Genomic DNA, 13,013 nt, shown 5'->3' with positions numbered 1-13,013 from the left:
TATGGATTGGTCGAGATGCCATTTTTAGATATCAGCATCATGCCGCTTAGTGCCGCTTAGGTTGCTGAAACTGAAAATTAATGGCGTCTTGACCAATCCTTTTTTTAATAACAGAAACATGAACCCTCCAAACCGGCTGTTGCCAACTAAACAAAAATATTTTAAACTTATCATTTTTTCGTAATTAGTGACCTTGTTAAAATAAACACACGTATTTGTTATTTAAATTTTGAATAAGATTGAATTTAAAAATTCGAAGGAAACATATGATTTTTTACGCTTATTAAAGAAGTTGCGGGTAATTCGTATTAAGTTGGTGCATGTACTTCTGTTTCTGGGAGTGACGAGTTTATAGCCGCCATCTTGTGTGCGTTGCTATTTACATTTTACTTACGATTTACGGCGATACATACAACAGAGAGGCGTCTTCTAGAAATGCCAAAAACATAAAATCTTTTATTTTGCCATCAATTTGGAAAGGAAAGCTTGCAAATCTATCTATACAGCTGTCAATAAATAGTAAGTTTTGATTAAACACGCAATTTTGCTGGGAAAACTCTTGAGATCACTGTAATTTACATTTCATTTTGGCTTTAAGTCGGCCGCAAATTCAACCTGATTGCTCGAGGGGGGCTAATGTCAAAAGTGGCACAATTTTCCTACTCATTTGCTCATGTAATTAAATTGTTACTCTAATCGACAAAGATTTAAAACGTGATCACAATGTCCCATTATTTGTCGAAATTTCACCGTAAATTCTGAATTAAACTTGAAACTATGTACTTTGGCGCCAAAATGGTGGAGCGTAACCCCAAAATAAAACAATCATATTTTTATTGGAGCCGAAAAATAAGAAAAGCTCCTAAAAACTTTTATGAACTACATGCATATTTATGTAATTTATTTGTTCTAGTTGCTTAGAGATGTTCTACGCACACTTTGTCTTGGCCAAGAAGGGCCCTTTGGCCCGAATTTGGTTGGCCGCCCATTGGGACAAAAAACTGACTAAGGCACACGTCTTTGAGACAAACATTGAGAAATCTGTCGACGGAATTCTGCAGCCAAAGGTAGAGTCTAATGGAGTGCTAGATTTTCAATTTTAATTGCATTTTAAAATAGGTGAAAATGGCTCTCCGAACATCTGGCCATCTTTTGTTGGGTGTCGTCAGAATTTACTCCCGCAAAGCCAAGTACCTTCTGGCTGACTGCAATGAAGCTTTTGTCAAGATTAAGATGGCTTTTCGTCCTGGCATGGTTGACTTGCCAGAGGACAACCGAGAAGCCAATGTAAATGCCATCACTTTGCCAGAGGTGTTTCACGACTTTGAGACTGCAATTCCAGAGCTTAAGTGTGCACTCTTTGAATGAAATTTTAATTTATGTATTAAAATTATAAATTTAGTGATGTAGATATCCAGGCTCAGTTCAGCTTGAACCAATCAAGAGCTGAAGAAATTACCATGAGGGAGGACTATGGTTCCATGGCCTTGGCAACCACTAGTGCTGCGCCAGGATCAGAAAACTTGGGAGTGGATGACGAAGGTTTTGGGGATATGCTGAGCTTTGATCGAAACGAATCTGGCCCAGCAGACCTTCTTAGAGATGCATCTGCTGGCGATCAAGTAAATTCTTATACTTTGGAGCTGAATTAAAGTCAATTAATGAAAACATTACTAGGGAAATTTGCTCTTTAGTGACCACAATGTCACTGATCACCGAGCCGAGAAGAGTGTACGACCTTCAACTTCAGCAGCCCCGCAGCCAATGGACATTGATATTCCCATCAGGGATGACGGATTTGGTGGCAACCTTGGCCAAGATATTATAGGCACTGGACTCTTTGAGGGTGGTCTCTTTGATGATGCCCCATTAGATGCCCCAGGACTACCTCCCGAAGGGTCGAGCGTACAAGAAGAAGCAGCCAGAGCTGCTGCTGCTGCAGCTGCGTTGGTTGGAGTTTCGAAAGGAGACCTTGGACGTGCTGCTCACTCAGATGACTCGGATGACGATGGGATGGACTTTGTTGGTGCTCCCTCGCCAATGGGAGGCCATAGTGATGATGATGACCCCAGTAGACCTAGTTCTGCCCTCATCAACGCTGGACTCGGAATTGGCGGAGCAAACGCTATTGTAGGAGTACCTGATTTGGCTCATCTTGGTCTTCCACCTGGTATTTTTTAGCAGATTATTGTAAACAGGATTTAAGTTTTCTTTAGATTTAGGAAGTGAAGCAGACCGAGCTGTTGATCAAACCACCTTGATCCACAATGAAGAGGAGAGTTTTGCGTTGGCACCAGTTGATACTGCCACCGTAAAGGGACTTTCGAAGGCTAAGAGGAAGAGAAAACTAATTGTGGACGAAGTTAAAAATATATCTGGAGAGGAAATGAAAGCACAACTCTCAGACACCTCTGACATAGTCACAACTTTAGATCTGGCACCTCCTACAAAGCGGCTCATGCATTGGAAGGAGAGTGGCGGTGTTGAGAAGCTATTTGCCCTGCCAGGAAGGCCCATTCCGGCCAGGCAGCTCTTCAAGGTGAATTTAAAAAGAATTAACCTCCAAATTCAATATCTTGTTTGCATTACAACTAAATACTACATTATATTACCTTAAAACATGTCATAGTAAAATACTAAGCATGCATGCAAACCTTAATAATTTCTTATTGGAAAGATTTCTAATAAAATACTATGCTCAGTGCTACTTGCGGCATCTGACATCCAAACCATCAGAAAATGAAGACTTTGGCACTTTTGGAGACTTGGACCGAGAACTTATGTTGGAAAATGTACGTGGAGGGCCGGAAACTTCTATTCTTGGTCAGATGGGAGACTTTGGCACGTCAGGCGTGGCTGAAGTTGACCAACCGAATTCCATGCTTATGCCACCTAGGACTCCTGCTACTCCTCAAAAAGGAAGACCTGGCAGGAAACGCAAACTTCCCGAAGAAGAGCCTCTACACCCGCCTGTTAGTACAATCACTTGCTATTAATATTGTTATTTAGTTGTCAAATTGTTATAAAAAATTTGAAAATAATCATTTATTGGGAGGAAAATGTTAAAATGTTGGACAGAACCACACCAACCCTAGCATGAATTTCGCTTAAAAACGCACTAGATTAAAAGACCCCATCCACCCACAGAGAGCCTCTTTGGCATTCTTGATTCAAGATGAAGATAAAATTGAAAAAAATTTGTGTTGTGAAAATTAATATTTGAAATTTTTTCGGGGTCAGGCCAAGACAAGATTCTTATTAACCTGTGCAATTCTATGGTAGTGCAGAGGGCACCACCCCAATTTTATCCTTTATGTTTTGTTTTTGGATTAATCTTTATTTAAAATCATTTTTTCAGATGATATTGGAAACTGCTCAGGCTCCTTTGATGCCCCCGGTGATGCCGCCAGACATGTCAAACCTTTCCAACCTGCTGCCTCCTGATCACTCCATGCCCAGTGCAGACCACCTGGGCGTATCCGTGTTAGGAAACCAACCTCATTCCACCCCTGCACCAATGATGCACCATGACCCAAGTCTGAATGACCCTAGTTTGCTGATGAGTGCCACCCCACACCAAATGGGAGGTCATAGTCTGATGCACACACAGCAGCAACAGATGCCAGCTATGGAGAATTTGGGATATGATCAAAGCCAGGCTCCTCTGATGGCCAACATGGGCTATGACGATCAGCTGCCACCCGCAGTGACCCCTGGAGGTCATGGGCCAACAACCCCATGGCACGATCTTGACAATGAAGAATTTCCGCACAGTGTTGGACCTCCTGAAGAGCAGCAAACGGATGAGACGTACGAGCAGTATGAGGAGAGAGTGCTGAACAAGAGGGCGGCCCATATGTATCACATTTTGAAAAGCAAACTGGACAGCTCGTCACAGAGGCCAATGTTTTTCTCTGAAATGACTCACCGCAACAGTCGCAAGCAGGTAAACTAATATGTTTGATCAAGTAGAAATATTGCACATTCATTTATCAAAAATCGAGACATTAAATTTTGACTAATTCCATGTTTATAAATAACAGGTTGCACAAAAGTTCTACACCTTGTTGGTTCTGAAAAAGTTTGAAGCAATTGAACTTCACCAAGAAAAGTCTTATGCTGACATTGGCATCACTCCTGGACCAAAGTTTGACAACAACAATCTTTAAAAGTTGTGATGGAGAAGGCTAAGTTATAGACTTGTATCATCCTGGTCTCACCTTCATGACTTTGTTAGTCATATTGTATATTGTTGCTGTCTAGGAAATTTTCCAATCTCTGGGTGCGGCTCCACTATCACATTTTTTCTTATGGGAAAATGGAAGGGAATCCTATATTTTTCCACGACAGCAACGTTATGAATAACATTGTAAATTCGAGTTCATTTATTTGTAAATAGAATACATTTTGTCTTACATTAATAGCCAATTCACATAATAGGAAAGCATTGTTTTAATCAGTTTTAATATAATATATTGAAAATTTGAACTGAGGTCGCATCTAATAAGAAGAGAAAATTTAAACTAAAATGTATTTATCGGGAATTCACCATTTGAGAAATCGAATAACATTGGTTTTTATGGCAGCCTCATCTTAGAATGATTGAATCTTTTCAATCCTAAGACATGTTGTACTAGTTGCAAAATAAAAAAATATTGGCGTTGGAAAAATCTAAATTGGTTCAGCGTGGGGCTGTATAGTCAGGCGATCAAAGATTTGTAAAGTAGGCAACCAAAGCCAATTTTGTGAGCTTTTACAAATGTTTGATCGCCTGACTACAGCCCCACGCTGAACTTTGATTTTTCCAACGCCAATATTTTTTATTTTGCATCTAGTACAACATGTCTTAGGATTGAAAAGATTCAATCATTCTAAGATGAGGCTGCCATAAGATCCAATGTTATTCGATTTCTCAAATGGTGAATTTCCATTGAGTACTTTGAATTAATTATAGATGTAACAAATTTTTGTAGGTTGTGCAAAGCCAAAGTTTTTGTGATCCTTTATATGTTGGTGTAAGTCAAGACAACTTGACTTTTCAACCATTGCAGTAAATTAATTGATTTGGCTCTGCACCTTCATGCAACCTGAATATTGATTAACTCATTTAACCTTTGAATGGGTCATGATTGAATGGATTATGGAAAAAAATAGTTATTTAAAATAAATTTTAAGACGTGTATTAAATTATATAAACAACAAAAGCCACCTTTAAATTCAAATCGCTACGAAAACACTGTTTAATTTGCTATTCCTATGTTATAAAAATAAACATGCGAAACATGCATTGAAGAAAACATTTTTCATTAAGGACCATTCATTAAGAGACAATAGATATTATTTACAACTTCCTTTTTTAACACATTAAGGAGTTGCATGTGAATAATCCAAATAGAGAAGAGAAAAGATGAAGAGATTGGGCCTTTTCCTTGTTGCAAAAATTGTTTTATCAAAAAATAAAGCGGCGACGGTCTGCAACACTTTCATGAGCTAGAAAAGTACAAAAAATCAGTTAAGTACATAGAAAATCCACATTTGTTATTTGTTATCATTTCGTTTGGCAGTTGGTTTGACGTTTGGTAGACGACTTGAGAGAATACAGGATATGAAGAGTGTTGTATCCAACAAGCAGTTCCAAAATTCTATACAGCTTATCATTATTATTATTTATTCTTCTTGGTCAGTACAAAAATTTTAAAGATCCTTGATGGTATATCGACTATATCGTCCCTACTCCCTAAAGCGTAGTCTGTACATCATTGATTTTCCAGGTCCATGCTGTACATGCTCGCTGTTCGCGGCGAATTTTATCGCGCGAGAATGTGTTCGCGCGAACATTTGAGGCGAGGTCGCTCGACAAGAGATACCTACAGACGCCGTCACCGTGGCGTTGCAGGCGCCAACGCCAAAGGGGGCGAAGGTCGAAAGCCAGCAGCCAGCGAAAGGCAAAAGCGAAAAGCTAAGCGGCAGACGGGCAGACTCCTAAAGCAACAAAAACAAAACGAAATTATATTAAAAAACAAAAGCGTCAAACGTATGTATTATATTTAATGTATTTTTGTGTTCATAACTTGATAGACTTGATAACAGAAAAACAAGAGCACAAAATACACAATTTAGGAAATTTCTCTTTATTCGTTTCAAGAAATAAGAAGTAAATTCAGCGACCAAAGCGGACCAAAGATTTTCTTTGTGTGCATAAAGGGACCTCCAATTACATAATTTAGAACGCTTAATTGGCCAACATGGACAACAGCGAGAGTGGTGATGAAGTTGCTGCATTTATGCATACCGCTGAGGGAACGTACATTACAGCAGATGGTACGTGTACAGTGATTATTTTTTGTGTTGTGTTATATACGTATTTTTAATATGCAATGTAGCAGCATTATTTAAACTTGGTTTGATAAATTTGTGTAGATGAAGGTGACCACGTCCTGGCTGAAAATTCTGATGATTCGGCTCATGATGACACAGATGATATGAAAGGACCTGGACAGCCACTTCGAGAGCAAGACAGATTTTTACCAATAGCTAACGTCGCGAAAATTATGAAGAGAGCTATTCCTGAAACTGGGAAGGTATAGAATTAAAGAATTATTACTGAGGAATTGAAGTGTAATGGGGGCTACTCTATCTCCAATGGAAAAATAGTATTATTTTAAAACAAACGCTCTACCTTTGTTTTTGCCACAGTCTGCGACCCTAATTCATGAGCAAGAAAAAAATACAAAATCAGCAAAATTGATGAACCCCTAAAAATAATCATCTCAATTTAAATATGACAAAATTTATGTATGAACCAACCCTATTGCATTATCAAGCACGTGTGCATTTGTGTTTCCATAAATAATTGTAATATATCGATTTGAGTTGCTTACGGATGTCCACAAACAAATTTTTAAACACTTTTTTCGTTTGTGTAGAACTATAATATTAATACTTGGATTCAGACTTTTCATAGCAATGTTTAACTTGCCTTCCAGATTGCCAAGGATGCGCGAGAGTGTGTTCAAGAGTGTGTGTCAGAGTTCATCAGCTTTATCACAAGTGAGGCCAGTGATCGGTGTCACATGGAAAAGAGGAAAACCATCAATGGAGAGGACATTCTTTTTGCCATGACCAACCTTGGATTCGATAACTATGTCGACCCCCTCAAATTGTACTTACAGAAATATAGAGAGGTGATTAACTTCAAATATTTATACGTTTAAAATTGAAACTACAGGATAGATAATATCTTGTAGACTACAAAAGGAAATGATAAAGGCATACCTGGATCTGAGACCACGATTTATGAAGAAATCCAAGGCACTGGAGAGGAGGGCTTTGGTAATACTTATACTCTTTGTGTTGATCCATCTTTAAATTTTGAAATATTATCTGGGGCACAAATAGAAATTCATGATTAAAGGGAAACTGGTGAATATACTTGTGCACCGAGTATGCCTGTGACGTAAAAAGATCTTATATACTGTCTTGTAAAAGATCGGTACTTATTGTTGTAGAAAAATTGAATGCTATAACATTGTTTTGGAATGAACTGTAATTTGATAACTGCATAACCATTAAAGACATAACAGCATGTTAGTACCTAGTTTTACTCGCTTGTCAGGTTTTTTATCAAATAATGTGAATATAAAGCATATTTGACACTTTTTTACTCAACAGCACACATCACTGGTTTGACTGGAGAAGGAACAAGTCAAGGTGAAGGCAGCGTTATTTACGCCTACACGGACCAACTACAGTTCAATTAACGTACGAAAGATTGTAAAATTTTAATTGCATTTTGTGCTTTTAATATTTTTAAAATTAATTTTTCTCTTCATTTGTAAAGAATAAACAATAAAAATGTCTGAGCAATAATTCGAAAGTTAAAAAAGTAACAAAATTGGTTAAGGATAGATCCAACCTCCAAGGATGCACCACTTCGGGAAAATAAACGTAGAATACAAAATAAGCTGCTTAGTGTGCGCTGAAACCCAAGGGTGGGCTTCAATTTGAGAAAATAGCTATCAGATAATTCTATCCTAAGCCTAAGAAGGGCACCTGTCACCTTTGCACTTGTAAAATAAAAGCACATGCCTAGTCGAATCTAAATGTAATGTCCCAGCACAACGGCCCCATTGCACTCTTAGCATGGCTGTCCATTTGTCCAAAGCTACAGTGGAGCTGGTCAGATGACGCTCCTTCCAAGCAATTGCACTGCCAGGGCAACTGATGAGGACAGAATCAACGCTCATTGTATAGATTCTTTACTTCCCTTAGCAGTACATCCCCAGAAATATTCTTAATCCTTTTTTCTGCTCGTTGCTTGTAACTTAACTTAATATTATTATTTTATATATAATTATTTTGTGATTTTATTTTCAAATAATCAAAAGTAAGTAATTTGTTTAAAAAGCTTTTGTATTCGAGTAAGATTTATTCACAAGACAGAAAGTAAAATCGAGACTTATTTACCAAGGGATTATAGAAGCCCCTGCCTCTTCAAATCTTCGTAGGTCTTTTTGTTGACCACATTGCCAAGCGAGTCTTCATACTCCTCCTCGACCTCTGGTTGCCAACGCTCCATGTGTTTCTGCAGCTTTAAGCGCTCCCACACTAGAAGTTCAACACTATTATACATGTATTATTTTTTTATGAAATTATTACATTGAAGGGCGTCCTCGATTTGTGTGACGTTGGCAAAGTGCGCCGTGTTTGGTATTCCCAGGCAGCGCATGCCGTGAGCATGACGCCATTCCTGTTTAAATGTGGATGTCAAAAATATTTTTGATTGATACATTAGTATAGAAATCTCACCGCGAAATGTCTTTGAAATGCTTTTGGGCCTTTATAGACGAAGTTTCCACATATTTCGCAGTTGTAACTGATATTCAAGCCATGAAGCTTGTACAACCAGTAGGGAATAGGCTGAAAGAAGAGAAAGTTAGCTTAAATTATTTTTCTTCGAGCAATGCCAACCTTCCCATCCCAACCAAGGGGTAGATTTTTTGGATTGTAAGGAACATCGTCATTGTCCTCATCTTCTGAGGCTGACGCACTTTCCTCTTCATCAGATTCCTCTCTTTCGCCTTCTGTGCGAGCTTGCTTCCTCTGAACGTTTTCTTTGGTGTTACTCCTCTGCTCCGAAAGAATTTCCGCAAATCTGTATAAAATTTATGATTGAAATGAAGCTTTTCTGAAATTTCAACTTAAAATTCACCGATAAACTTGGGCCTCCAAATGGGAAATTTCCCTTTGTCTCTCAAGCAACTTCAAATTAGCCGTCTTGTTTCCTTTCTTGCTCTTAGCCATGAGCGACGGGTCAAGGTCTTTTTTACCCTTAGTGCTGAACAGCCTCTGGGCTCTTTCTTCAAGAGTTCTGTACAAAATTATAGCTCGCAACAATTAGAATCAATTTATTCACAACTCACCCTCCACATTTCATATTCAGAGCCATCAGGGCAGATTTGAGACGATCGAGCCCTAGCGATGCTAATTCCTCCCACGATGAAAATGCTGACAAATCTAAGTGGGCACCTACATTGGTCAGAGCACTGCCAGCTTCTTTCTTTAAAAAAATGATAATAAACAAAATAAAATAAAAAAGAAGTACAAAAAAGTCCAAGGCACTCACAGGCCATCCTGGAAATGTGCCACTTTCCCACTGCTGCTCAAATTCTTTGGCCACACTGTCCATTTCATTGGGCAGAGACAGCAAAGGTTTGACACGCTGGGTGTAATCATCCAAATACTCGAGAAGCTTAAGCAAGTACTTCTGGTATTCCATGTTCTTCCTCTCTTTGGGTATGTCAAACAAGTGGTCAAAAGTGGTCAAGTAGGTAATATAATCCACTTTCTAAAAATCAATACAAATTTATTGAAATTATATATTCAGCACAATGTTGACCCAACGCGCTAAGTTAACGGAATGCATTCGGTCCAAAAACGCTTGGTCCGGAAGCATTCAGGCTAGATCTGAAGCAATTTATGTTGATGCAGTCACTTTTCAATGCATTTGTTACTAATGCTTAGACCAAATGCACACTCTTTATCCAGCAAATTTTGATTGTTGCCGAGCGCTCTGATTGGATGCAATTTTACTTGCACCCATCAGAGAGCTCAAACAACTATCAAAGTATGTTATGTTCCATTGTTCTGATGCACGAACCTTGATTTAAATCAAATAAATTACAACATGCTGCTTGAGGATCGAATTTGATGACGCTTTGAGCTGCGAAGTAATTTTAATTTTCTTTTTATAAATTTTGCTTGCTTAAAGAACAAAACTCACTTTAATTTTATCATATAAAGTAATTAATTTCACTAACTTATTTTTGCCTTTAAATGATTAAAATTGAATTTTAGATTTTCGCAACAGTCACATTAACATTTTTTGTTTGGTTTGTTTTTGTTTTTTTTTTCTTTTAATTGTTTATCCCTCTTGGGGAAGGCACCAGCGGTAGCAGACAGACTGCTAAATCGCAAGGGCCGATAACTCGGGTTCTCCCCTTTCAGGGCCGATAACACGGTGACCTTACGACCCACTGGGCCGGGGAGAGAGGAGCATAGGATGGGTTTGGTTGTTGGGAATTTCAAAGATGAGGAAGGTGAGCGGCTGCAGCCTGTGAATGGAAACTATGCCGGCATTCGCCTAGAATGTCTGATGGAAACTGCAGAAAACACCAGACTGCATCCGAAATTGCAGACGAAGTGCCTGCAATTCCCCCCAAATCTGCCTGTCACAGTGATTAATGCACCTCCTATGATTTACTGAAGTCTTGTGAACTAGCCGGCCAGAATCAGAACTTTTTCAAGCCCTGACCCTAGCCAGGATAGAACCCAAGACCTTCAGATTATCAGCCAAGCGCACTAACCACTGTGCCATACAGTCAGTTTTCAATTAACATTCAATTTGCAGTTTTCTGCAATTATAACCGAACAAGTTATTTAAGCACGTCTCGTAAACTATTTTGTCTAATGCACGAGCACAAAATTGTGAAAAAGTTGGCAGCGCTTTATATTTGTGTTTGGCCCAAGCTTTTGGCACCAAAAAGAAGTCTAATTCAATGTAAATCACTACTGGGATAGATTGAATGCATTCAGACCAAGCGTTTATGGACCAAATGCATTCAGTCAACTCAGCGTTTGGTCAACATAAAGTTGGACACAAAAATAATATTACATATAATTTAGGTCAATTCACCTCAATACCCTTCAAGTTTATGTACATAATGTACATCTCGTGCAAATCCAAGTATTTCCCGTAGCCTTCTTCGTCAGTAAAATCAACAATATCTGTAGAAATCAGTTTTAAAAATTTAATTTAAAAAAAAAAACTTATTAGCTTACTAGCTGCTTCATCGCTAGGATTTTCTCTCATTTTAGTGATGTTCTCAAATTCAACAGACATGGGCACGCTGATCTAAAAAGGGAGGTAACAATTTGATAATATTATACCTGTTTTCTGAGAAAATTACTACAAACTTCATTTGGGTGCTTCCTGTAGAATTCTTTTATGCCCCGGAGCCTGGAGTAAAACTCTCCAAACTCATTGGGACCAGATAAGAGTGAAACCTCCTCCTTTCGAAGCCCATCTTTGTCCTCGTAAAGCTCCTTCAAGTGTGTTGTGCTCTCGGAGTAATGCTAAAATAAAATTATAAATTGCCATTTACCTAAAATCCAAAAGTGTATGTTTTGCTCTTACGTCCAGGAGCATCTTCAGCCTGTGATCGGAATTTATTATTTCGCGATTGCCAAGCTTTTTGTGCAGCATCTCTTTGACCATTGCGTCCATCAACCTTTCACGTTCCTCGTGGTAGCGCCGCTGCTGCTCCAAAATAGACTCCATTTTGGCCCGCTTGTGTTATAATATTATGACAAATCTGGAGAACGCGCAATCGAGACACCGGGTCCGGGGAAACTTTTATGACGATGTAACGGAGACTGGGCACTTGAGAGTAGACGTTCAGGTTGAGACTTCAGACCAAGAAGTAGTATACTTCTTGCTTCAGACAACACCAGAGAGACCGGAGACGACAACAATCACCAAACCCACCAAACAAACACAACCACACACGACGCCATCTCCACGCAAAGATGAAAAACACCTCCCCCAGTGGCCCAGTGTACAACTCTGTGAGTGGCCCCAATCGGCCCAGTCAGATTCAGTGCCGTCAGTGGGCAGCACAGAGAGTTACATAGTGAATTTTACTTCGAGCTCAGAGAGCTGTGTCAGAGAGGCAGTTTTGGCAGTTTTTAACAGAACAGACTAAAGAGTTGGACTATTATTCAACGCTGTGAGTGTAAGCTGGGACTGGGAGGGGAGAGAAAAGACCTTTAAACCTGTAAACTCTCCTAAAAGAGACACAGTACAACAAGACTCTCAAGTACTAAGTGCTTTGAGTGCATAGCTTATATGACTTACTTATTATGCAGCATCATAGCATGCAGCATCTCAGCATACACCACAGACTGAAGTAGCTGTGGTATAAACACACGCACACATAGATAAAAGCCATAAGGTGGTTACCTAGAATATTGTGTATTTTTTTTCCCTACAATTCAGAGATGAGCTCTTCTTCGTGATTTTTTTTCTTTCTTGCTCGACGTATGTTTCATTGTTGTGATTGTGTGACACACGCTCACACACACCATCCATGCGGTCTCTTTTTTTTGGTCAAGTATGGCAAAAGACATTTGGAAGAGATAATTGGGATAATTGATAAGCAAACACTGAAAAAAAAATTAGTTTACACGCCACATTCTATAATGTCGTACAATTATTAATGCATTTTGTTGTTTTATTTAAATTTGTTTCAATCATTTTTCGCAATAATATGTACATATTGTAGAGCTTTATATTATATTATGTCAACCTATAATCAATTTGCCTTTTTTTCTAGCAGAGTTGGTATGCTGCTTATTGGGCTCCAAATAATCTACACCACGGAAATAATTTGCAGTCCAGAAGAAGGGTAAAATGGTGAGTATATCGTTTTGTCATCTTCTACCCTTTTTTTAAC

General features: G+C 38.8%; 3 protein-coding genes and 1 long non-coding RNA gene across 7 annotated transcripts in view; 3 read left to right on the top strand and 1 right to left on the bottom strand.

The window, feature by feature from the left end:
* The first annotated feature begins 359 nt into the window (after positions 1 to 359).
* On the top strand, positions 360 to 5,301 carry LOC132195011 (double-strand-break repair protein rad21-like protein 1). Its single transcript, XM_059616693.1, has 9 exons — positions 360 to 519; positions 914 to 1,067; positions 1,120 to 1,349; positions 1,403 to 1,622; positions 1,678 to 2,170; positions 2,217 to 2,539; positions 2,703 to 2,972; positions 3,359 to 3,946; positions 4,044 to 5,301. The coding sequence occupies exons 2-9, from the start codon at positions 924 to 926 to the stop codon at positions 4,167 to 4,169; spliced, it is 2,394 nt and encodes a 797-aa protein (XP_059472676.1). The 5' UTR covers positions 360 to 519; positions 914 to 923; the 3' UTR covers positions 4,170 to 5,301.
* A 579-nt stretch (positions 5,302 to 5,880) lies between these two features.
* On the top strand, positions 5,881 to 7,869 carry LOC132195018 (uncharacterized). Of its 3 annotated transcripts, none has more exons than XM_059616705.1 (6): positions 5,881 to 6,034; positions 6,146 to 6,321; positions 6,421 to 6,581; positions 6,987 to 7,184; positions 7,248 to 7,332; positions 7,672 to 7,869. In XM_059616705.1, the coding sequence occupies exons 2-6, from the start codon at positions 6,246 to 6,248 to the stop codon at positions 7,758 to 7,760; spliced, it is 609 nt and encodes a 202-aa protein (XP_059472688.1). In that variant the 5' UTR covers positions 5,881 to 6,034; positions 6,146 to 6,245; the 3' UTR covers positions 7,761 to 7,869. The 3 variants fall into 3 exon arrangements, with proteins under 3 accessions (XP_059472688.1, XP_059472690.1, XP_059472689.1); XM_059616707.1 differs by having other exon boundaries at positions 7,234 to 7,332; XM_059616706.1 differs by having other exon boundaries at positions 5,888 to 6,034; positions 6,091 to 6,321.
* Positions 7,870 to 8,394: 525 nt separating this feature from the next.
* On the bottom strand, positions 8,395 to 12,066 carry LOC132195016 (splicing factor 3A subunit 3). Its single transcript, XM_059616702.1, has 11 exons — positions 11,696 to 12,066; positions 11,476 to 11,634; positions 11,341 to 11,413; positions 11,195 to 11,286; positions 9,626 to 9,847; positions 9,423 to 9,559; positions 9,212 to 9,370; positions 8,971 to 9,154; positions 8,809 to 8,919; positions 8,659 to 8,749; positions 8,395 to 8,607 (listed from the first exon to the last, which is right to left on the bottom strand). The coding sequence occupies exons 1-11, from the start codon at positions 11,837 to 11,839 to the stop codon at positions 8,474 to 8,476; spliced, it is 1,506 nt and encodes a 501-aa protein (XP_059472685.1). The 5' UTR covers positions 11,840 to 12,066; the 3' UTR covers positions 8,395 to 8,473.
* Positions 12,067 to 12,303: 237 nt separating this feature from the next.
* The window catches only part of LOC132195020 (uncharacterized), a 41,804-nt gene continuing 41,094 nt past the window's right edge, over positions 12,304 to 13,013 (top strand). For both annotated transcript variants that reach the window (XR_009441598.1, XR_009441599.1), the window contains exons 1-2: positions 12,304 to 12,512; positions 12,897 to 12,973. This is a non-coding gene — a long non-coding RNA (uncharacterized LOC132195020). The remainder of the gene's footprint in view (positions 12,513 to 12,896; positions 12,974 to 13,013) is intronic.

This window comes from Neocloeon triangulifer, unplaced genomic scaffold, assembly GCF_031216515.1.
Source record: "Neocloeon triangulifer isolate White Clay Creek 2 clone unplaced genomic scaffold, ASM3121651v1 ptg000008l, whole genome shotgun sequence".
Classification (NCBI taxonomy): Eukaryota; Metazoa; Arthropoda; class Insecta; order Ephemeroptera; family Baetidae; genus Neocloeon; species Neocloeon triangulifer.
This window is presented reverse-complemented; position numbering and strand designations above follow the sequence as displayed.